We start from the raw sequence: 24,953 nt of genomic DNA on the forward strand, positions 1-24,953 counted from the left end.
AGAAATTGGGGAAGGGTAAAGAATGGATAAATCAAATTTATTTTTTCATTTACAGATATCTGAAAAATCCATTTTATTAAAAAAAATTGTGTTCTAGCATTTTTGTACATCTTATCTTTGGTCATGGCATTATCAATAACATGTATTTGCCATGGTGAAAATACAGACAAAGGCATTCTGCACATGAATAACATGGAACTACTTCACAGTATTGCTATTGACACAAAATTTAGGTGGGAAGTTTTTCTCTACTACTAGCATTAGCTGTACCTGTGTTTTATCTTACTTTTGAATAGAATTTGCCTGTTCCCATAAGTAGGAAGAAAAAGGGTGGAAAAAACTGATTGTAAGAGTACTGTTTATGGAATTAGAAACACTGCATCTAGACACATAATTCATCCCATACGTGGTATACAGTGTCTATAGAGATATAAGTACAAAAGTGTCAGACCCACTCAGTAAGACTTAATACTCTGTAGTTCATATGAAGAACAAGAACAACAGGCTAGTATATATAACATTTCACTCCTATTTAGCCTGTCATAGGCAGTTACAAGATAAACCATCAATTTATAAGCCAAAAATGATACAATTTTGATTAATCTTCCTTTAATGGTTTGATTGTGCTCTCCAATAGTGCTCTTCATTTCTTTTATTTGGACTAATACAGATACCATGAAGCAAAGAGTGTGCTTCTGCCCTGCACTCTGCTCACACCCACAGATAGAAGCTGAAGTTATCCCCTGAGCCAGCTCAAGCCTGAATCCATTTCCCATTCTAGAGATATGTCAAAATATACATAAATTTCTGAATATAATATAGCTCTCTTGTAATAATTTAAAAAATGATCTAGGTAAAATAATTAGGCTTGGATCACAGCTAAACAGAATGAAAAGGACAGACTGCTATTGCAATTATTTTTTATAATACCCATGGCAGCCTCAATCACCGGACAGTCTTTTTAGGCACTTTATGGCAGTACCAAAGCCATTTGTGCATATTAGCACCAAGAAAAGAAAAACCATTTCCACACTATCAAGTTCTTAGTAAAGTAAATTTGCATTTTTTGCATTGCAAAATAAAGCCTCTTCCATGAAGGAGGCAAATTTCAACAGAACTTTTCCACCATCGCTCTGCTCTCCTGGTCAGAAGAAATGTAACTGCTAGATGATTACCTTGGGGGAATCCTTCATTTTCTAATACATTTATGAGTCAGTAAAAGTGTTTGTTTTTAACAAGTACGGGGGCCCAAGTGATATAAAGTCACATTTCTTTGTAGCCATAAGTTATGAAGAAAAGTAACACTACTGAACAACCTGGGTCACTTGAAATGCTGCTCCTGTTTGCTATCGAATGGGAAATCTGTGGCCCTTTAGAAGGCCAATACTGCTCACCATTAGGTAGGCTACTTAGATTATAGTTCGCACTATGCGTGAACAACAGGGTCTTCGATCCTCTTCTATTGCAAATGGCTGCCAAATGTTAATAGTAATTAGTAGACGTTTACTGGAGGGAGGCAGGTTACAGAAAGATATGTAACACACAAAGGGCCAGAAAACTGCCTGGGAGAAGAGAGGATATATGTCAAACATTCATTTGCCATTCAGGAAGTCCAAACAGGAGCTCATAAAGGAATCACCCATCTATGTCCCAGCTGAAGAGATGATGTTTCACAAGCATGTCCTGAACACCTTCCTTCAGTGGTTTCTTCTCCTATAGAAAGCAAGCAGAGAGTTTATAAACAGTGTACAACCTTAGTGATTCTTGTTAATGTATCATTCGGGGCCTTCAGACAGTTGGTCCCTAAGAAAGAAAGGCTTTGAGGGCTAGGACAGGAAGATACGGTCACATGCACCTCCCACTCCTATTCAAGGCCAAGGATAGTAAGAAATTTCTGATCTGTGCTAAAAAAAATCCAGGTAGTTTCAGGGTAACATACTCACCTCTCTTTTTGTTGGGAGTTCCCAGTCCTGAGAAAGGCTGAATGCAAATTTACTGAGAACCCTGTGATAGAATATACCCAGCAATTAGGATTTAAGATTAAACTATATATAATATAGACAATGAAATTAGGTAACATTGCTACAGTCTGAATTTGTAGCAGACCTATTTGAGGTTGGGGCTTATAGAGGGAAAAGAATATTTGATCCCCTGCTGATTTTGTACGTTTGCCCACTGACAAAGAAATGATCAGTCTATAATTTTAACAGTAGGTTAATTTTAACAGTGAGACACAAAATAACAAAAAAATCCAGAAAAACGCATTTTTAAAAAGTTATAAATTGATTTGCATTTTAATGAGTGAAATAAGTATTTGATCCCTTATCAATCAGCAAGATTCTGGCTTCCAGGTATGCTTTATACAGGTAATGAGCTGAGATGAGGAGCACTCTCTGAAAGGGAATGCTCCTAATCTCTGCTTGTTACCTGTATAAAAGACACCTGTCCACAGAAGCAATCAATCAAATCAGATTCAAAACTCTCCACCATGGCCAAGACCAAAGAGCTGTCCAAGGATGCCAGGGACAAGATTATAACCTACACAAGGCTGGAATGGGCTACAAGAGTATTGCCAAGCAGCTTGGTGAGGAGGTGACAACAGTTGGTGTGATTATTTGCAAATGGAAGAAACAAAATAACTCTCAATCTCCCTCGGTCTGAGGCTCCATGCAAGATCTCACCTTGTGGAGTTTCAATGATCATGAGAACGGTGAGGAATCAGCCCAGAACTACATGGGAGGATTTTGTCAATGGTCTCAAGGCAGCTGGGACCATAGTCACCAAGAAAACAATTGGTAACACACTACACCGTGAAGGACTGAAATCCTACAGCACCAGCAAGGTTCCCCTACTCAAGAAAGCACATGTACAGACCCGTCTGAAGTTTGCCAGTGAACATCTGAATGATTCAGAGGAGAACTGGGTGACAGGGTTGTGGTCAGATGATGAGACCAAAATCAAGCTCTTTGGCATCAACTCGACTTGCTGTTTTTGGAGGAGAAGAAATGCTGTTTATGACTCCAAGAACACCATCCCCACCGTTAAACATGGAGATGGAAACATGCTTTGGGGGTGTTTTTCTGCTAAGGGGACAGGACAACTTCACCCATCAAAGACGATGGATGTTGCCATGTACAGTAGTGGCCAAAATTGTGGAAATCTTTTGGGAAAAATGTATTTTTGAGGTTTGATGGCTAATAACACCACTTATTTTGGAGTAGTACCATAAAATTATATATCAATGGAAAGATAATATAATCAAGAATGTAATACAACAAAGTTTGTTCAATTAACTGTACTGTATTCTGTGCAAAGTTATAGCCAGGTAACCAGAAAAAGGAAGCACAACTTGCTTAGGTTGATATCAGGTAGCTTTCCTTTATCTGATTGCAGCCAATGAGCATGAGTTTTTAGAGAGCCAATCAGGTGTCATCTTGTTTTGGCAATGAGCCAATCAGATCACAGTAGGATTCAGACTTATATGCCACTTCATAGTCCTTTATAGCCCTCTCTAAGTGGTTTACAGAATCGGCATATTGCCACCGAAAATTTGGGTCCACATTTTACTGACCTTGGGAGTATGGAAGGATGGGTCAAACTTGAGCCAGTCAGGATCAAACTCCTGGCAGTGGGGAGAGTTAGCCTGCACTATTGCTTTCTAACCATAGCACTACCATGGCTCAAGATTGAACAAAAAAGCCCAGTTCACAATAAACTGTTGCTTTGGAGATATTCATATAAATGGTTTTAATTGTGAAAAGAACAAAGGAAAAGGTAAACTGGTACACCCAGCACACTGAAAGTGAATGTATTTTATTCTAATTTGACTGTACATGTGCAACATTTTTACTTACAATGAGTTTCTTGTCAGATTTCCTATATCTATATTGGAGGTAGTCAACATGCAGCCTTGAGCCTCTAATCAAATTACCTATCAATCAAACTCTGCCATTCATGGCAAATGCCCAGCAGTTCCCTTTTAACTTTATCTAAATTAACTGAATTTAGATAAAATTCAATTAATTACAAAGGAAGGGAAGGGAGCAAAGTGCAAATGAGGAGGTACGGGGTCTGACTAATCCATTAACCACTTCAAAAATACCATTCCCCCATTGGGACCCCAGGCCAGCTGGCAGAGCCAAGTCTTCAAGCCCTTTCAGAAGGTCAGAAGGGTGGGTCAGAACTTACGGGGAGAGGGGAGGGGCAGGATATTTCAGAAGGCGGGCACCACAGCAGTAAAAACTCTTCTCTTGGACCCTCCCAGCCAAAATTCCTTGACTGACGGGGTCCGCAGCATGCCGCCTCTGTTGGTGCAGGTGGGGCAAGCTAATCCCGTTGCGATGAGCCAGTCCCTTAGATAACCTGGACCCATACTATAAGAAGGGCATTATAGATAATGACCAACACTTTGACTTGAACCAGGAAGCAAGTTGGCAACCAATGCAGCTTGCGGAACAACAATGTAACATGGACCATCCTAGAGGCCCCAAGAACTGCCCACGCAGCTGCATTCCACACCTGCTGAAGCTTCTGGATAGTTTTCAAGGGTAGCCCCATATACAGCACATTGCAGCAGTCCAACTGAGTGAGGTTCAGGATCAGTGACTTGTGTGTAGGAACTCCTGATTCAAGAAAGGCACAACGGGTGCGCAACATGGAGTTGTGCAAGGGCTCTCCTAACCAGGACTCCACTCCCATCTGCTCATAAAGAGTTGTGAATCTCTACAGAGAAGGGCAGCATAAGAGAATCTCAAGGACATCAGAGTGTGAGATATTTAAACAATATACTTAACTTCATTGCATCAAATTGGTATGAATTTATTTAGATAAGAGAGCAGTTTCCAGAAAACAATCTGGCAGTACAGTAATATGGAAGGCAGAAAAAAAAGCCACTTACCTGAGCTCACACTTGATCTGTACCCAGCCAGGACTGCGCAGAAATGACCAGGGATGGAACCATTTCTCCACTGACTGCAGACTCGAGCAAAGTACCTCAAGCCACAGGTGTAGCACCTGCTCACTGAAAATCAAGTTATAAATCAAGTTACAAGTTCCATCATATTAGGCAATCCAGGATAACAGGTGAAAAAAGAAGAAAGAAATCTTGTTCATTAGTTTATTTTTTTGCAATTCTATGCAACTTACAATAACAGAATCCTGAAATGATTAGAACTGAGTGCCAGATTTTTTAGATCAGCCATGCAAATAAGTAATGTATGGAATCTTTTAATTCACTCCACCCACTACAACCTACAGCCAGAATTCATGAATTCTAAACTAAAGAATTTATTCTGATTAACATACCTGACCATGAAAACAGATTGATGTGAATCACCTACACTGTCAAGTTACATATTAATTGCTTTTGAGGTGAAGCCTAGATACAGGGCAATATCTCCTCCCCTTGAGAAGGTGCTTTGGCACATGGTATCCATGGACTCCTAGATTCCCCTGGCCCTATTTCCAAGATATACAGATTTTAATTTAATTTAATTTATTAATATTTCTATACCGCCCTTCTCCCGAAGGACTCAGGGCGGTGTACAGGGCAAGAATAAAACACAGAATTACAAAAGTTAAAAAGTAATTAAATACATGCCCATTAAAAATACAGTTAATACATAATAAAAACCCCAATAAAATGACAATAAAAACCCCACCAATCCCCCCTCAGGCCAGGCCGGCTTGCTTGAACAAGTATGTTTTTAGATCGCGGCGAAAGGAGCGAAGATCGGGCGCCGTCCGGAGCTCAACCGGTAACTGGTTCCATAGCTCGGGGCGCCCACAGAGAAGGATCTCCCCCTGGGGGCCACCAGTCGACATTCTCTGACCGGTGGCACCCTGAGGAGGCCCTCTCTGTGGGAACGCACAGGGCGGAGGGAAGTAGACGCCGGCAGCAGGTGTTCCCTAAGGTACTCCGGACCCCTGCCATGTAGGGCTTTAAACACCATTACTAGTACCTTGAATCTCACCCGGAAGACAACTGGCAACCAATGCAGCTCACGGAGCAGAGGTGTGACATGGGAGTATCGGGAGACTCCCAACACAACTCTCGCGGCTGCATTCTGTACCAGCTGGAGCCTCCGGGTGGTCCTCAAGGGAAGCCCCATCTAGAGAGCGTTGCAGTAGTCTAGACGAGAGGTCACGAGCGCGTGAGTGACCGTGCATAAATCATCCCGGCTTAGATAGGGACGCAACTGGCGCACCAGGCGAACCTGGGCGAAAGCCCCCCTAGTCACAGCCACTATGTGGTCTTCCAAGGTGAGCCGTGAATCTAGGAGGACTCCCAAGTTGCGAGCCCTATCTACGGGGGGTAATAATTCACCCCCCATAGAAAGAGATGGAATATCCAAATAGACCCGGGATGAAGGTATGCAAAGCCACTCAGTCTTGTCGGGGTTGAGTTGAAGTCTGTTCCTCCCCATCCAGACCCGAACCGCCTCCAGGCAACGGGACATCACGTTGAGGGCATCACTGGGGTGGTTTGGGGTCGAAAGAAAAAGCTGGGTATCATCAGCGTACTGATAATACCCAACTCCAAAGCCACGAATGATCTCACCCAGCGGTTCTTCTAGCACACAGAGCCTGGGAATATCCATCACTAGCTCAGCTATCAGATTCAGGAGCCTAGGAAGGAGTTAAGGGGTTGGGGGGAAGAGACCACAAAAACTCTCAGCCTGTCACTGGACCCATCTGTTCATAAAGAACTTCAAATCTGGCCATGAGGAATAGGGCATGTAGCTAAGAGTTTTGGCCACATCAATACCACCCTCCTCCTCTGCCTTGAAGTTATGATTGTATGCCATACAAAATCCAGCAAGACAGATTTCAGATGTAAGCAATCCTCCAACCTCACCTAGCCATGTCTTAACGATAGATTGTGAGTCTGCTGTCCCATCCCCTCTATCACTTTATGGAGGGGCAAGCTAAACAGACTAGCATTCAACAGAAGCAGTCTGAGTCATCTGGCATGCTTAAAGACATAAACTGGTACAATAGTGTGGAGGGCAGAAGGAATTACCTTGAAAGATAAGAGGAGGAGGAGTTGCTACCAAGGTAATGGGCCAGATAAGAGCAGTCTGCATCTGGGACAAGAGTGTGACATGAGGAAAATATCTCAGGCAAACCCCTCCATAGTTCACACAAAGGAGGGAGGGAGGAAGCACATTCAGACCTGCAAGGCTATGTTAATATAGCTTTATAATAAAAGTGGCATTAATCCACATGACATTGGTTTCCTAGTCTGATCTACCTTGATGGGCTGACAAATACTAATGCTTATTATTATTATAATACTTATTATGCCTAATAAGCAGGCATATACATAGAATGAAGGCTACTGCTAAGCTTGTAAGCCGCCCTGAGTCTTCGGAGAAGGGCGGGATATAAATGGAATTAAAATAAATAAAATAAATAAAATAAATACACCCTGAACTGCTATTCCATGGCTTTTTCAATAAAATGAAATCCAAAGTTGTTCTTTACTATTAATAAATGCAAGCTTGAAACAAAATTGTATGACTCACTTCAATCCAATACAGATGAGAGACCGAAGCTTTACATCCATCTGAGCATGGGCGGCATCATGTGACATATTCACAGACTGTACTGCCTTCCAGAAAAAAAAATGAAGATACGTGGATAACCCTCCTCCCTTTGGTACCAGAAAATACCAAAACTTCACATTCTCAATTTAGGGCCTCTGGAGGCAACTGGGATGATTAAATCTTAAAATGCCATCTGCTGACACTGACAGTACCAATGGCTTTTCCACAGTCTCGTAGGTTAACAGATTTTGGTCACTCATAACAGCCTATTTAGGAGTTTCTCCATGTCTATTTTAGGGATCAAACTGTACACTCACTCGATAAAGAAGTTCTTCTGGAGTAAGCACTTTTCCATCTTCATCTAACCTAAAACAGTAAAGTAATTTGCTTTATGTATTAGTTATGCCAAAGCAATAGGCCCAGTGCCATTTCTACCTTTAAACTAATAGTATTTCTTCTTAAATAGAGTCTCAAGTCCTTGCAATTTCCATCATACAGATACTTTTAGAAGCTGTCATATTTTGATATGGGTAGGAGATAAAATAGAGGATTAAAAAGGACAGCCATTCTGGTCCCCACCCTCCAAAATAATCTGTAACTGGAACCATGATGATTTTTTATGTGCTTTCAATAACATATTTAGATGTCCAACGCTGAAGACTGCTCCCAGATAAAGATGATTTTCTGCAATCTAAAAACGGGTTTCATAAATCAAGGACATAGTCCCATTCACTGGCAATTTATAGGCAATGGCCAACATCCTAAAATAGCATTAACAAAATGCAAGAAGATAAAACAGCCAAACATTTACAGTGCAATTTCAAAAAAAAATCTTAGGCATGTTTGGGTTTAAAAGACAAGATGGTAGTGGTTTACTGAAATAAATTTTTACCTAGTGATACATCTAAAATTACTTCCTGGATAATATAAAGACCAGTATTCTTTCTTTTAATTCTTCTGAGTTTGGCTTATGGCAGATGATAGCACAGGGGCTGTTACAGACAAAGATGGTGATGGTAGGGGAGATACTATTTTCTTTTTCCTGAAACTTGATTGGATTGCCCCAAAATAATAATTAAGAGAATTGTCTGTTTAAGGAATATATGCTACAATATTCTGTTCCACCATTTACTAGGCCAGAATCTTATGAAAATATTACAAGAAAAACCTTGGTAAATATAGAACATTTCAGTGAGGAGAAACTTTACCTGTAGGTTTTGCAGAGTACAAGCCGAGAATACACAGAATCAAAGTCTCGCTCCACCTCACGCCCAGCAGCCTAAAGACAAGAACCACCCACACATATATTAACTTTATTTTAAATCTTGGGTTTTATTTCTCTTACAGGTGACCATTAATTTAGACCTATATCCACCCCACAAAATTAGCTACATCTAGTCCCCAAGTTTATTCAAATGCCTTGCAGTCCAAAAATACAGAGTTGATATACTCTAGTACACAATACTATCTTAGTGACCACAATTGGGAATGGCAACTTGGTTGTTAAGCAAAGTGGTTGCTACGTGAAACGACAACTGTGCTTATGATCTTACTTCAACTTTCCTTTTCTTTACAAACCTGCAGTCGTAAAGGTGAGGATTGGTCACACAGTTATTTTTCCCCAATGTTGCACTTGCAAATGGTCACTGTATGAGGTGTTCACTAAACAAGGACTATCAGTATTTTCAAAGATCCTGCAAATAGTGAATGCTTTCTTTACCTCTTCAATGAAGAGCCAGGGGTGACAAGCACCACCTAACAAAGATGGCCTCTTCAGTCCGTGTTCAAATATAGCCTTGAGAGCTGGGCAGAGGGTCCCTCGAACCAAGTCTGTGATAGCTTCTGTTACTGAATCGTCTCCAGCAATAGAGTACTGAAAGGAATGAGATTTTAGCCTCTTAATTACCTGAAGGTAGCCCAGCCAAGAAAGTGATTCATGATAAAGATTTGTTTAGTTCTCACTCAAGGCAAAAATAATGAAGCTCAAATTATAGTTCTTGGGATACATTATATGATGACCTAGCTCTCCGGAAAAGCCTCTAATGCTGGGAAAGGTAGAAGGAAAGGAAAGAAGACAAGCAGCAAAGTGGTAACAATGATTGCTTCATTGGAAAACCTGAAAGATCAGATTAGGGCTAGATGGTCACGAAGAAAATCTATCTTTGTGGTCACTAGGAGTCGAAAACAACTTCACAGCAATTGGTTCCTATGCACTAAGTCGAGGTGTGACAAGTGCAGTGAGATCAAATGCATTGTCAGCAAGTTCTATCACCTGGTTAAGCCTGCCTTCAGAAGTTGTGAGTACCCTCGCATCACTGGAGGCTTTTAAGAAGAGACTGAACAGCCACTTGTCTGGAATGGTATAGGGCAGTGGTGGTGAACCAACGGCACGCGTGCCAGAGGGGGGCACTCAGAGCCCTCTCTGTGTGCACGCGCGCCTTGTTCTTGGGCTACGTTTTTGCAGGAAAAAGCCATTTCTCAAGCCCCTTCCTATCAAGCGTCCAGACTGAGCATGCTTCACTCTTTGGCTAAGTGTTCACAGGATTGCTCTTAAGAAGAGCAAGGCACGTTTTTTGCTAGGAAGGGGCTTGAGAAATGGCTTTTTCCTGTGAAAACTTAGCCAAAGAGCTTGCAGTCTCTGCCAGATCACCATTGGGATAGTTTTTTAGCTTCTATAGAGCGCTTCCAAACGCAGCCAGTCCCTGCATTTGGAAGCACTCCATAGGTGCCGAAACATTTTTTTATCGGGTATCTGGCGTAAGGCTTTGTTTCTCAAGCGCCCCATTCCAGGCATGTGGAGCTTGCCGCCAGATCTGCCAGAGATCTGGCAGAGATTGCAAGCTCATATGCCTGGAATGGGGTGCTTGAGAAATGGAGCCTTATGCCAGATATCCACTGGGATCAAATTATGTTTCAGCACCTATGGAGCACTTCCAAACGCAGGGACTGGCTGCATTTGAAAGCGCTCTATAGGAGCTAAAAGACTTTATCCCAGTGGAGATCTGGCAGAGACGGCAAGCTCTGTCTGCCTGGAATGGGGTGCTTGAGAAACAGAGCACTCTTTCTGTGCAGTCACACAGGGTGCTTCAAAACGCAGGGAATCCCTCCATTTTGAATAGTCCCACTAGAGCACGAACACTCCACAATCCACAAAGCCAAACCCTAACCCCCACCACACCTCAGGGCATCCACAATGTCAAATGCTAACCCCCACCCCAGGGCAACCGCATTCCTTCACTAACCTGCTTTCCAGCTACGTTCTTCGTGTGCAGGGCAACATGGGACTAAAAAAAGAGATCAATCTAACCTTCCAACTTCTCGTGGAAAAAAAAATCTTGCAAAGTTGGAAGGTCTGGTTAAACTTTTTTTTTAATGGGTAGTCCCACAAGCCTCTTTTGTTACCCTGCACACGGTGGCGGAGAACAGAGCTGGAAAGGAGGCTTTGGGGAAGTGAGGAGAGAGAGTGAAGGGTCTGCTCTGGCCTCTGCTGCCTCACTCCGCCAGCATCAGGGCTCGGAGGCTGGTTTTTGCCAGGAAAAGCCATTTCCCAAGCCCCTTTCTGGCAAAAATGGAGCCAAAGCACACCCTGCTCTTATTGAGAGCAATCCTGCAAAAACAAGGATGACAAAGGACAGCACAGTTAGTTCTGAAAATGAAATCCTTAAAGTGTGGAATTCTCTGCCAAATAATTTTAAGTCAATGAAAGCACTTGGGATTGCTTTCCTTACTTTGTTTGGATCATCTTATGCTTGTGAGCAGCTGTTTTCAGCTTTGAATTATATCAAATCTGACACCAGAAACAGACTAACAGATGATCTGAGTGCTGCATGTGTTGCTCTCAAACTTACAAAGTATGAGCCAAGGTTAGACAAATTATCAGCATGCATACAACAGCAAAAATCACACTAATTGTTCAAAAGCATGCCAAATGCAAACTTTTACCTTTCAATAAAAAGTTGCTTGTATCATTGAAAGCTTTGTTATTGTGTTCTTTTAAAACAAAAGAAGTTACTACATGAGTTTTATTTTTATTTTTTTTTATTTTAATTCCATTTATATCCCGCCCTTCTCCGAAGACTCAGGGCGGCTTACAAGCTTAGCAGTAGCCTTCATTCTATGTATATGCCTGTTTATTAGGGCTTTCACACACACCCCAAGCAGCATTATTACAAAGTCAGCTTATTGCCCCCAACAATCTGGGTCCTCATTTTACCTACCTCGGAAGGATGGAAGGCTGAGTCAACCTTGAGCCTGGTGGGATGCGAACCTGCACTAATTGCAGGCAGCTGGTGTTACTTAAGGAGGCATTAGCCCACTTCTCCACCAAGGCTAAAACCTCAGCATTCAGGTTAAATTGCTGTGTTGGCACTTTGCGATAAATAAGTGGGTTTTGGGTTGCAGTTTGGGCACACAGTCTCTAAAAGGTTCACCATCACTGGTATAGGGTCTCCTGCTTGAGCAGGGGTTGGACTAGAAGACCTCAAATGTCCCTTCTAACTCTGTTATAAACCCAAAAATGTATGGGTAAAGCTGCTACAGTATTTCTAAATAATTTTCTATTTGCCTTTTCACTTGCTATTCTTAAAAGATTTCTTACTACGGTAATTTCGAATTAGCTCTTACAGTACATTTAATTAATTCCCTGGTGTTCTTACATTTTGATTTGCATTTGGGCCAAAATATAATAGAATGTGTTGAGCCAAGAGACTGACCAAGATTCAGCCATAAGGTATGTACACAAGATTACCTCTTTGCTCCGTTCATCCAGGACCTCTACAAATTTTGCAGGAAACCAACCTATTTTTTAAAAAAGCAGTAAAAGGATAAAACTTCAGCTAGTTAAAAAAGGTAAATATAAAAAAAAGAACTTTGCAAGTCCCATTTTCACTCACCTCGCAAGCCATTCAGTTCACCCACCCAACAGTGTTCATCTTTCTGGGATATAATCTATAGAAATGGAAAGGAAAAATAATAATTACACAGAGAAAAAAACAGAAAAAATGGCAAATAAGAACAGGAAATGAGAGGTGAAGAGAATTCAAGTGTATCTGTCATGAATTGGGATCAACTTTGCTATTTAATTATAAAAGACCATAAAGAAGAGAAAAGCTAATTTAGATTCAGCCAGCTATTTCTCTAAATTCTCCAGAGTACTCTAGAACAGAGCTCCCCAACCTTTCCGGCTTGGCAGCCCGGAAGGAAAGGGAGGAACAGGGAAATGTGCATTTGTGTGACCCCGCACATGCATGCCCAAACAGGCGTGTGCACTGTGGTGCTAATGTGCACACAAGCACAAGTGGCCCATGTGGATGCACAAGCAGCCCCCACAGTGCCACTGGCGGCATGCTGGCACCCATGTGTATGCGGGCCACTAGCGCCCACGCACGTGCAAATGGGCCACTGGCACCTGTGTGACACTAGCAGCGGTGCTAGCGCCCCCACACATGCACTAACGGGACCGCTAGCACCCACGTAGCAGCACTAGCGCACTGGGCCATGGCCCATAGGTTGGGGACCCCTGCTCTAGAACAAAAAGTTTCAGGAAAAATGAAAATGGCAGATTCTGAGATTCATGTCCATGTGTCTATTGATGCCTAATTTGTTTCAATGGGAAACTGTGACCATTCTAGACCAAGCCAAGCCCAAAAACACTAAAGAATTTTTAGAAGTCATCACTCTGACAAATTAGCTACAAATAGACACATACACATAAACAAAATCTAACTACTATGCAAAAGAGACAATCCAAAAAGGGAACAAAAAGATCAAAACATCTCCCCACCGACAATCAAAGCCCAGGTGAGCATAGATTAACTCCAAAATTAACATCAGACCAACAATCAAGAAGTAATCAATATCCTAATCAAGGAACTGCCAAACAAGGTAATAGTAAACAGCCCAAACATAGAACCTCTAAGACCACCCCCACCAACACTGAGAGGGCAAGTTACTATATAAATGGAGAGCAAATCCCACTCCTTCCTAGCACTGACGACGTTAACTAGTTAGGGTAATGAAATGGCTGCAAGAAAATAACCAAGTTCAAAGAGCACCAAGGATTCCTCATTTATGTAAATATGTAAATATGATTTTCTGTTTTTTTTTAGTTTTTTTGTTATAGTTTTGTCTAGCACAAATAAAACAAATTAAAAAATTCAGTACATTTGTTGTTCCTTATTCATACAATATTATAGTAATAGGTCATCTCAATTTCCCACTGTCTAACGTCATATTGCGTCGGTCCTGACCACCATACCGTGATGATATCGTTCTTGCGGAAGCCTAGTTCATCATCATCATGACGCTCAAAATCCAACAATGCCTTGGCACGTCGTCGCTGGTTACGGGAACACGCAACATAGCTTTCATGGTCTCGCTGGTGGCTTTCCATGGTATAATCTGGAGTCAAGTCCTGGACAGCAGGGTGGACAGCAGTAAGCTATATTCTTCCATTCTAATATTATACAAATCTATTAGTACTGATGTGCCATCAAGCTGGTATCATCTCTCAGTGACCACATAGGATAAATTTTCTCCATGACAATCATACAAAACTATGCCTCCCCTTAAATTGGAAACATAAATGTAGCTATGTTATTAACAGAATATATAGATGTGTCCATGAGGATAGCTTCATACTCACTATGCTGCAACTCTTGGGATCCACACACTGGAAATGCTGGGCCACTTGTAGGATGGCCTCACGCAAGTCTTCAACTAGCTCTGTTTGCTTAATATTTTTGGCTTTCAGTGCCTCCACATCATCTTCTCCTAGAAGTAAGAAATAATTTCTATGAAGCAGAAAAATTGGTTCATTGCAGGTACTGACAAAATTTCAAATGAACATCATTTCATTTAAATCAGAAGGAATTAAGTTGTACAGTCACTAGTGTTAGAATATTAACTCGTGTTTTTTATATGTTAAAATACACAGTTTGCCCAACATTTTAACAATCCCAAGGTGAGTTACAATCTATACAATATCTATGATAAAACAGTAAAATGAGGCAAAAAATAAGCAAAATTTTAAATTAATTGAAAAAGGGGCACATATTTTTATAAGAGAAAATATAGTATGACCAGGCTGCTGAAGCTGTTAAATCACAAATGTAAAAAATTCAAGTCTTTATCTAGCATTGAAAAGTAAGCAATTCTGACAACTATCTGTAATTCCAAAGCTGGGATGGCACAACAGAAAAGAGTTCATTCCTTGTAGATGATCTTCCCAATTCTGGGATGCTGAAAAGAGATCTACTTGCAGAGCTTCGTGTTTGAGAAGGCACCTATTGGCGGAGGCGTTTCTTCAAGTTCTAGGTCCTAACTATTTAAGAGCTCAAACATATTATTGAGAGTCTAAAAGTTCATATGTTCTACATTAGCTGCAACTTCTAATTGCTTTTAGGGATGGGCTCACAGAGAAGCACTATTCCGCTTAACCTAGCTGAAAGCAAATACATGGTTTGGTAATAAATACAGAAAGCCATTAGCAACTTTCAACTATGCTTTCCAGGGAATTAAATACTTTATGTAATTTTTTTTATTACCAAAAAGGAGTGATGTGATTCCAGACTTCCTACGCTGTGTTCTGCGTCGCACAATCTGAGTGAAATGGAAAAGCAATGCATAAAAAGGGAGAAAAGTATTTTTAAAAAACCTTTACCGAGCAATTACACTTTGTTTAGAATTTTAAGGTATATTTTTAAAATTATGGTCAAGAAATGGGTGTGGGGGAGGAAATACTGGTGACAAAAGTGATATAGTTGAAATAGTGGTAACAGATTTGGGGAGCCTGGGAGCATTTCTTCACAGAGTATATAAGACTGTGACCCACCATCATTACTATCAAAGACAATGGAAACCAAGGCCAAATATATTTTATTTATTAAATTAAATTTTATTTATTAAATTTTTATACCGCCCTTCTCCCGAAGGACTCAGGGCAGTGTACAGGGCATTTTGAACTTATGAAGCATAAAGGTAAAGGTAAAGGTTCCCCCGCACATGCGTGCTAGTCGTTTCCAACTCTAGGGGCTGATGCTCATCTCCATTTCAAAGCCAAAGAGCCAGCACTTGTCCTAGGATGTCTCTGTGGTCATGTGGCCGGCATGACTAGACGCCAAAGGCGCACGGAATGCTGTTACCTTCCCACTGTAGTGGTCCCTATTTTTCTACTTGCATTTTTATATGCTTTCGAACTGCAAGGTTGGCAGAAGCTGGGATGAGTAACGGCGCTCACTCTGTTACGTGGCACTCGGGATTCGATCCGCCAAACTGCCGACCATCTGATCGACAAGCTCAGTGTCCTAACCCACTGAGCCACATATAAGACTTTAAAAACATACCTTTGATAAGTTTACCACAGCACCAGGGCTGAGTAGCTGCCCTTGGTCTGCAATGAGGTAAGCGAGGTGCTTGCAACGCTGAGTTTCTACTACTACATCTGTCAGTGAGCCAGCCACACGTACAGCTTCCTGTAGGAGCACATCTGGATCTTCAATCTGAGATGGGATATCCGAGAGGGTGTTGAAGATAGATGCAGAGTTCTCAGATTGGGCGAGTTCATCTTCCTGTGTTAATATGGACAAGTTATTCTGTATGATTCAGTTGAATCATCCTATAGAATATTTTTGCTCCCATTTGTTGTACTTAATCCTAATCCAATGGGGGAATGGTGAGGGAGGTTCAAAGCAAGATAAAATCAGTCACTGCTTTGCTTGCTCATTTCACATTGGCTACTCAATGATGCCTAGAGCAGATACTTGATAAAGATATATTACTCTCAGAGGCAAATATTCAAATCTTGGAAGTAGTTATGTTGTCTTATTAATGCTGTTCCTCTCAGGAATTTGGGAACTATTTCTAGTAAACTCTGGCTAAGCTTAACTTGATGAACAAATAAACTATTGTTTTAAGTAGATTGTACGAATTCTTATATTTCCTGACTTTAGATGAAAATTGCATGCAAAGTAATTTCTCACTAATACCCAGATTTTCAGCCACTTCTTTACAAGTGATATACAACAGCCACTCTAGACAAGTTACAGGTAGTCCTTGATTTATAACCACAATTGAGCTCAAAATTTCCATTGCTAAGCAAGGCAATTGTTAAGTGAATTTTGTCCCACTTTGCAACCTTTTTACTACAGTTAAGCAAATCACTGCAGTTATGTGAATCACATGGTCATTAAGTGAATGTAGCTTCCCCAACTGACCTTTCTTGTCGGAAGCCAGCTGGGAAAGATACAAATGGTGATCCCACAATCCCACGACACTGCAACTGTCATAAATATATGCCAGTTGCCAAGTACCTGAATTCTGACCATGTGACCATGGGGATGGCTGCAACAGTCCTAAGTGTAAAACCCGGTTGCAAGTCACTTTTTTCAATGCCTATGTAATTTTGAATGGTCACTAAACAAATAACTGCAAGTCAAGGACTACTACACAAATGAATACTTTATACAGGGCAAAATACAGGCTTTTTCTGTCTGCAGTCTGCCTGCACCTAACTTGGAATAAGCCCCGTTGCAGGTAACACATTCTTATGAATGCACAAAAAAGAAAAGGTATGTTTTGGTCCAAGAGAAAAAAATTTCAAATCTTCAAAAAAATTCTTTATCAGAATAACTCAAGGTTACAAAATAACACATAAAATGATGGGTTTCACTAATCCATTAATATTGAATATGCATGCGTCTACTTATCGTGCACTCAAGATAAACCAAGATAACAACATATTTAATTCTGGTGTTAGAAATGTGCATTTACTGATTTTTCTAGCTCTATCCAGAAATACACATATTTTAAAATGTAAATAGTATTTAATGTCTTGTTTATAAACTAGGCTAGTGGCACTATTACAGAAGGCCGAAAAGAGAAATGTTAAGGCTATGGGGATGTTGAGAATCCAAAGACTGTCTGAGTTTTAAGTGAGCAAAATATGATAACTTTTCATTCTTTTTATTCTTCCTGAAATGATAGCCTTCTTCCCAAGATCCTCAGAGAGCTAAGAAGTCTTGAATTCTATCCACCCCATGTAGTATGTCCATTCCATTCCATGAGAGGAAGAAAAAGAGGGAGTTGGAAAAATTTTATAAAATGTTAGTTACCTTCAAACTGAGCATACCCAGTGTAACCTGAAAGAGAACAATGGAGCCTTGGTAGAAAAAATAGTCCCAGATACGTAGCAATAGCTTGATATGCACCACACTAGCAAATGATGTAAGAAACCAATGTAGGGTAATGAGGGAGAGCTCTGTGAATAGAAATAAGTATATAACATCAGTTGATCTGTCAATTGCATGCTTGCTCCTTTCATTGCCAACATAAACAAGAGCATTAACATTATTGCTTTAAACAATGTAGAAGAAAATACACTGTTCTTAAGTCATCTTAACATATATCATTCCCAGCAACTAAACACACTATTTTTCCCATAGATGAAATGTTCAAAAACCAGAATATTCTTGAATTCACAGACACATATTTACAGAAATAAATTGTGTGGAAATAATTTCTGACCTATACTTTTTTTACAAATTGTATTGATTTTCTAATATTACATTCACATATTTGAAAAGCAACGTGATGGCTGGGTAGTAGTAAATCAATTATATATAGATATCATTAGTACAGATTTCAAATTGCTACCATAAATATTTCCTCTCTTTTTCCTTTCATATATATTGTCTATTTGTAGATTTAAAGACAAGTTTTATCCTATCACATAAAAAATAACTTTCTTACATATATCCATAGTTTTTAGTTTACACATATTCTAATTGTTTTAAGATACAATCTTTTAGACAATCAATGACCTAATAGATTTTTCAATTAAAATTTCTGACCTATATTATTAGCACTGTTATCACTGTTCAGTATGCTGTTGCTCACAGAACTGAATGTTAAAGTCTTAAATTGAACTGAAGGCTTCTTTAAAAATGAAATTACCTGCTTATAGGAAGAATGTAAAATAGCCAAAGAACTCTATCATAATACATACAACAGAAACTGTATTTAGGAATTGCTTTAAAGCATATCAAGTATGTTTTTCTTTAACTGATAATGGGTCTCCAAAATATTCTGCCTGAGAATGATTTTAAAAATTGACAATGTGTTATGCTAAAGATTGAATTTGGATGGTCTCCTATTAACAAGTGATTATTCCTCCATTAAACTGCAATCTATTACAACTGCCTCATCTCAGCAAACCAAAATAGTTAGCAGATAAAGGGTCCTTACCAATGTCGTGTTCCTGAAGAATTTTGTCCAGCTGTGGTAGGTATTGCACAATGAGATGACGCAGGACACGTTGATCAGTCTGGACCCCCATCAGGGTGGTACTGAAGTAGGAGGCTGGCACCAGATCTTCAATGATAGCACACATCATCCAGAAGGCATCTTCCTCTTCTAAGAAGAGAAGTAAGGAAGCCACTACCTAGCATGAAGAAAAAGATCTAAAAGTAAGAACTAAAGCACTTGTGATCACAAAAAGGAATTCATTCTGCTTAAAGAATACTATTTAAATACAAGACAGTCTTATCTGTACAATGGCAGAATAGAAAGGAAGCGTTTGAAAATTAGAATTCTAATAATTTTGCCTCCTATATCTTGGAGGCTTGAAGAGCTTAGTTGTGGCATTAGGTTGAGAATCCCTGGGATATATCCACAACTCTGTGCCACAATTTCAATGTGATTATGTTAACAGGTATTGCTAAATGGAAGTCTACATATTACCTAAATAAGCAAGTTTGAAATACAATTAAATATAGAGTGCCAACTAAGAAAAATTGACAAAAAGCTTGATTCCCTGTGATTTTCTGTAATTAGTTCAAGAGCTGCACTGAGAGTGAATTTGTTTCTCACCTTTCTGTGAACAGATTCTTAAAGCAAATGGCCATAACACAAATACATTTCATAATCAGAAAGAATATTTTACCATGCCAGTGCCTTGACAGTACCCAATTTCAGGATATAACCAAGCCAAGCCACGTAAAATTCTGCGTAACCGTGGTACTCCAATGCTGTCCATGTTGGAGAAACAGGCATTGCTGGGCATAGTGCGGAGTAAATCCTTTTCAATCTGAGAAATATCAAGAATCAAAAATAAGCACTTAAAATCAGTGACTGTTGAGCTTTTCCCTGAGAGATAAAACATTCCCAGAAATTTTCCCAGACAAAAAAATGTTTGGCTTTCTTTTGGCAGTTAAAATGTAAAAACTTTTTCACCCCCTTTTTTATTATTTCATTATATTATTTTACAAAATACATTATATTTATCTTGGTTTATTCAAAAATATGTTTGGTGTAGAAAATTAAGAAATATATAGTTAAGATGTACTTTTTTTTCCTAATTTTGCCAACTACTTTTTCAGGTCTTCACAGTTCTAACTCTAATTTCATATTATTTAGCTCACAGTATGCTGTGAGTTTTCTTTATTTGTATACCACTCATCTCTCTAACAAGTGGCTATAGGTGGCTCACAATACCATAAATATTAGAATAGGATTAAAACATTAAAAGTTAAAACATTAATATTAAAAGAATTAAAAAGACCAATGTATAGATAGGGTGGAGGGTGGGATCTTCTCCTAATCTTCTAGCCACCTCCAAAATGGAACATTCCCATTTTGCACAGCTCGCAAAGTAAAAGTTAACTTATAAATATTCATGTCACCCCTGTATAGAAGTCTCTTAGATTTCTTTCTTTCTTTTTCTTTCTTTTCTTTCTCTTTCTTTCTCCTTCCTTCCTTCCTTCCTTCCTTCCTTTCATTATGCCAATCAACTGCAACTAATTCTGGTTGGTTTATAATAAAATAACATCAAAACAAGAAGATACATATTATTAACCCTAACGAAAAACAGAGTCAGTTTGGTCTAGCGGTTAAGGTACCAGGCTAGAAACCAGTAGACAGTGAATTCTAGTCCACCTTAAGCAGGGAAACTGGCTGGGTGACTTTGGGCCAGTCACTCTCTCTTATCCCCACTCACCTCATAGGATTTTTGCTGTGGAAAAAATAGGAGGAGGAGGAGGAAACAGTATTAAGTATGTTCACTAACTTAGGTCACTTATAAAAGTAATAAAGGTGGGATAAAAAATACAAAAATAACTACAAAATAATCACAAGGTGGCAATCCACAAAAAAGCAACCATAAATATCACAAACACATGCATCCCATCCACCCTATTCTAAAGCTTGGATAAATAGTCAGGATACCCTAACCATATGGAGCCCAGAGGGGACCTCCTTCCAGAGAGTAAGCACTGCTACAAAGAAGAGGTATCTCCTTAGTCTGAAAGACAACACTGTTTAATAATGGGGACGCAGACTACACCCACTCTGAGCAGGAGCAGTGAGTCCAAAGGTATATCCAAGTGGTGCACCACTCTGACTAGGGAAGTGCATCCAATTCAGGATTAAACATGGAAAATCCCCAGATCTGGGTGGGTCCCAACAGCTAAAGCCACTTGGACTTGGAAAGATTGAGTCTGTCAGTCTCTCCCCATCCAGGTCTGCACAGACTCCAGGCACTGGAAACTTCATCCCAGCCTGGGATGGCAAAATACAACTGGGTATCATCAGCATACTGATACCAGACCCCAAACTGGCAGCTGACCTCACTCAATGATTTTGTTTTATGTAAATGTTAAACAAAATGAGAGATACTATACAAATCATTCTGCAATGCTTCATCTGCAGATGTTGAAGGTGCAAAGGTAGGTAGTACTTCTATTTGTTTCTATCCTCTATACACTTTTGCAAAATATTCTCACTTCTGCCAGTATGAATAATTATTTTACAACAGTGCTCAGTGTTTAATTCAACAACAAAGTGCTTCATCACTATTTATTAACACATCGTAATCTCAGCTGTTGCATAAGAATCTTTTATGTAAAATCTTTCCCTCAGAGAATTCAGCCTCGCTCAGTGGGTTAGGAAGCTGAGCTTGTCGATCGGAAGGTCGGCCGTTTGGTGGATCGAATCCCGAGTGCCGCGTAGCAGAGTGAGCGCCTGTTACTCATCCCAGCTTCTGCCAACCTAGCAGTTCGAAAGCACGTAAAAATGCAAGTAGAAAAATAGGGACCACTACGGTGGGATGGTAACAGCGTTCCGTGCGCCTTTGGTGTCTAGTCATGCCGGCCACGACCACGGAGACGTCCTCGGACAAGCGCTGGCTCTTCAGCTTTGAAACGGAGATGAGCACCGGCCCCTAGAGTCGGAAACGACTAGCACGCATGTGCAGGGGAATCTTTACCTTTACCTTTTTATACAGCAAATAGATCTGTGTTGATAAAGGCAGGTGCTTACAGAATTCTATATTTAAATCTGTATATTCCCACATTCTGTTAATTACACTTTTTATATAATATGATATATGCACATCACTCCTCTTTGATCTTTAGACTATAAAGGTAAATCTGCTGGCAAATGCTTTCCACTCATTCCTGGAAAGATGATTGAGCTTGCTTACCTCTTTAAGCTTGAAATCGGTAACATTTTGTAGTGCTGAGGACTGTGAACTGGATAAAGCACAAATGAGGCCTGGGTATTGGGGGGAGTAGTTTGGAGAACTTTCTTTGATTTGTTTTTAATTGTATTTTTAATTGAATGCCTATTTAAACTATGCTGGCAATTTTCAGCAATCATGGTCAGAAAAGCTCAGAGAACTACACAAAGGAAGCTCAGGGTCCACATGGTATAAGCCCTTGCTCTGTGCAAGAACAGTATTGTTACTGATTTCATTTCCCAAAGAATTAACACTAAGAAGTACTCACCTGTTTAGCAGCAATTGTTTCATCATTGGAGCTGTTTTTCACAATTTCTCGGTAAGACATTTCGGAATTTCTCTTTTTCAGTAGAGCACCCGACAGTCTCATCCATAACTGAGGAAAAATTGTTGAAAAAGTGTTGAATGTAGTCAGAAATTCTTATAGGCAAGTTTTCTTTCCTGAGTAGTCTTACCTGGGGCCTCATACTGTGAGGAATGCCGGCCAAAACCAGAGAACGTAGCTTGTCTGAATGTGGAAGTGTGACTTCAATCTTATCCCATGTGAGGTCTCCCACATCATGATTGTGTGTGAACTCCAGATGGGCTTGCCATTTCAATCTCTGCTGTGGCTCTTCAATCAGCGAGATCCCCAAAAGTTTGCTGAGTGGCTCTGCACTATCTGTAGTATATCCTAACCAGTGGGGGAAAAATAACACCGGAAAAATAAACAAGTCTCTAAATATTTAGGTATTCCAAAAGATAATTGGAGAACAAGTTTCTGAACTTTGATTTGGAGTTAATTCCTAATTCACAATTGGATGAATCAAAGATGTAGGAATTCAAAAGTAAAAACAGAATGTGAGCTGTTCCTAATAAAGCCTATGCGCGTCCATGAATTCAAATGAAAGGAAAAGAAAAATGTTTATTTATTTTTATTTTATTTTAATTCCATTTATATCCCGCCCTTCTCCGAAGACTCAGGGCGGCTTACAAGCTTAGCAGTAGCCTTCATTCTATGTATATATGCCTGCTTATTAGGGCTTTCACACACACACCCCAAGCGGCATTATTACAAAGTCAGCTTAATTGCCCCCAACAATCTGGGTCCTCATTTTACCTACCTCAGAAGGATGGAAGGCTGAGTCAACCTTGAGCCTGGTGGGATGAGAACCTGCACTAATTGCAGGCAGCTGGTGTTACTTAAGGAGGCATTAGCCCACTGCTCCACCAATGTTGTCTTGAAAACGTAGATACTGAATCAGATTAATCTGATTTCTCAAAAAAAAACAACAAACCAAAACCACATTTGTAGGACAAATCCTGATATATCTTTGAAGATGTTGCATCTCTGATTCTTTTTTGGCTATCACTTATGGACATTTCAAACAAAATTCATGCACATATAAGGATGCCCTCATAACTAACAAGATCCCAAATTCATAATTTTCATAGTTAAAGATGGCATTTTTCTTCTTCACACTCAAAGTAATTTTAAGGTATAGTCCTAAAACAAGAAATCACATAGGGCATATCTATTTTATATTTATTGTCTGAGATATCTTTTTCATTGATATTCTTTCAAAATATTAAAAAAAAAATAAAGAAATGAAATAGTGTTAGTGGGAATAAAAACTTCTGAATGAGAAACAGAGGGATCTGATCACAGGTCAAGCCTTTCAGAAATGAAGAACTTGCCTTCTTTTCCAACTCGGAAACCAAATTCATCGTATCGGATCTCTGGCTGTTCAACAGACTCTTCTTTCTGGAAAAGAAAAGAAAAGAAATGCTATTTGTCACTTAATGCAATGGTCGAATGCAATACTTTTATACATTGCTGATATCCAAAATGAGCAGTGACTGCTCTCAAATGTCTCCTCCAACATGGTTTCCTCATTCTTAATCACCAGCCAACACACCTTAAGAGCAGAAAGGCTATTCCTCCACACTCTTATCTATTTCTCCAAGATACATAAATCAAGAATTTAAATGAAATTTCTATCACATCATGTTCTTTCACTGCTCCAAATTAGCATCTGTTCCTTGCCCAACATATTTCTTACCAAAAATGTTGCTAGTGTTTCACCATCTGTGGTGTGCATACATTTTTATGGTTGTTTGTCCCAGCCATTCTTCTAACCTAGCAATCATCAGTTCTTTAACTTATATATTATTTAATTCATTAAATATATGGCTTGGGTCCAGGATATTTGAGGGAACACCTGCTGCCGGCATCAAGCTCCCTTCGTCCTGTGCGCTCCCACAGGGAGGGTCTTCTCAGGGTGCCGCCGGTCAAAGAATGCCGGCGGATGACACCCAGGGGGAGGGCCTTCTCTGTGGGGGTGCCTGCCCTCTGGAACCAGCTGCCTGCGGAGCTTAGGACTGCCCCCGACCTTCGATCATTCCGCCGAGACCTGAAGACCTGGCTCTTCGAGCTTTCCGGCTCAGGCTGAGTTTTTAATTGGGGTTTTAACTGGGGTTTTACATGCTGCAGGGACTTAGTTTAATCTTTTTTAAATTGGTCTTAATTTTTGTATTAATGTTTTAAAAATTATACCCTGTAAACCGCCCTGAGTCCTTCGGGAAAGGGCGGTATATAAATTCAATAAAATTAAAAATTAAAAATTAAAAGCAGTGAGTCTGTAGTATGAACTATTACTATTTTATTATATTACAGTTGTCCCAATTTCATTAAGAAGAAAAAAATCTATCAAATCATATTTAATTTAAAATAGATTAACTGACTTAATACAAATGGACCCATGACAACCTTTAGCCATCAATATGCATAGCTACGTATATAAGCCAATCTGAATAGGTTATCATTGTCAACCATCCCACAAAGTATTTTTAAAAGAATCTATGTACATTTTAAGCATAAGGGAAGTCTGTCTTTTCTACTTTCTCTATATTCAGAT

At 39.8% G+C, this 24,953-nt stretch overlaps 1 protein-coding gene across 8 annotated transcripts in view; it reads right to left on the reverse strand.

Moving 5' to 3' along the window:
- Positions 1 to 21: 21 nt before the first annotated feature.
- Positions 22 to 24,953, reverse strand: part of SGSM3 (small G protein signaling modulator 3) — a 37,166-nt gene continuing 12,234 nt past the window's right edge. For 3 of the 8 annotated variants that reach the window (XM_081331744.1, XM_081331743.1, XM_081331742.1), the window contains 19 exons: positions 23,734 to 23,800; positions 22,512 to 22,729; positions 22,325 to 22,432; positions 19,486 to 19,629; positions 18,789 to 18,984; positions 17,657 to 17,802; positions 15,890 to 16,114; positions 15,092 to 15,146; positions 14,191 to 14,318; positions 13,804 to 13,959; positions 12,440 to 12,494; positions 12,295 to 12,344; positions 9,268 to 9,420; positions 8,756 to 8,826; positions 7,865 to 7,913; positions 7,527 to 7,612; positions 4,898 to 5,020; positions 1,944 to 2,004; positions 22 to 1,713 (listed from right to left, as the gene is read on the reverse strand). In XM_081331744.1, coding sequence (XP_081187870.1) covers positions 1,636 to 1,713; positions 1,944 to 2,004; positions 4,898 to 5,020; positions 7,527 to 7,612; positions 7,865 to 7,913; positions 8,756 to 8,826; positions 9,268 to 9,420; positions 12,295 to 12,344; positions 12,440 to 12,494; positions 13,804 to 13,959; positions 14,191 to 14,318; positions 15,092 to 15,146; positions 15,890 to 16,114; positions 17,657 to 17,802; positions 18,789 to 18,984; positions 19,486 to 19,629; positions 22,325 to 22,432; positions 22,512 to 22,729; positions 23,734 to 23,800 — 2,169 coding nt within the window. In that variant the 3' untranslated portion in view covers positions 22 to 1,635. Of the gene's footprint in view, positions 1,714 to 1,943; positions 2,986 to 4,518; positions 4,723 to 4,897; positions 5,021 to 6,409; positions 7,086 to 7,526; positions 7,613 to 7,864; positions 7,914 to 8,755; positions 8,827 to 9,267; positions 9,421 to 12,294; positions 12,345 to 12,439; positions 12,495 to 13,803; positions 13,960 to 14,190; positions 14,319 to 15,091; positions 15,147 to 15,889; positions 16,115 to 17,656; positions 17,803 to 18,788; positions 18,985 to 19,485; positions 19,630 to 22,324; positions 22,433 to 22,511; positions 22,730 to 23,733; positions 23,801 to 24,953 lie in introns of those variants that run through there. The other 5 variants (XR_014026985.1, XR_014026984.1, XR_014026986.1 and 2 more) reach the window with 5 other exon arrangements.

This window comes from Vipera berus (assembly GCF_964194415.1).
Source record: "Vipera berus genome assembly, chromosome: 6".
NCBI lineage: Eukaryota > Metazoa > Chordata > Lepidosauria > Squamata > Viperidae > Vipera > Vipera berus.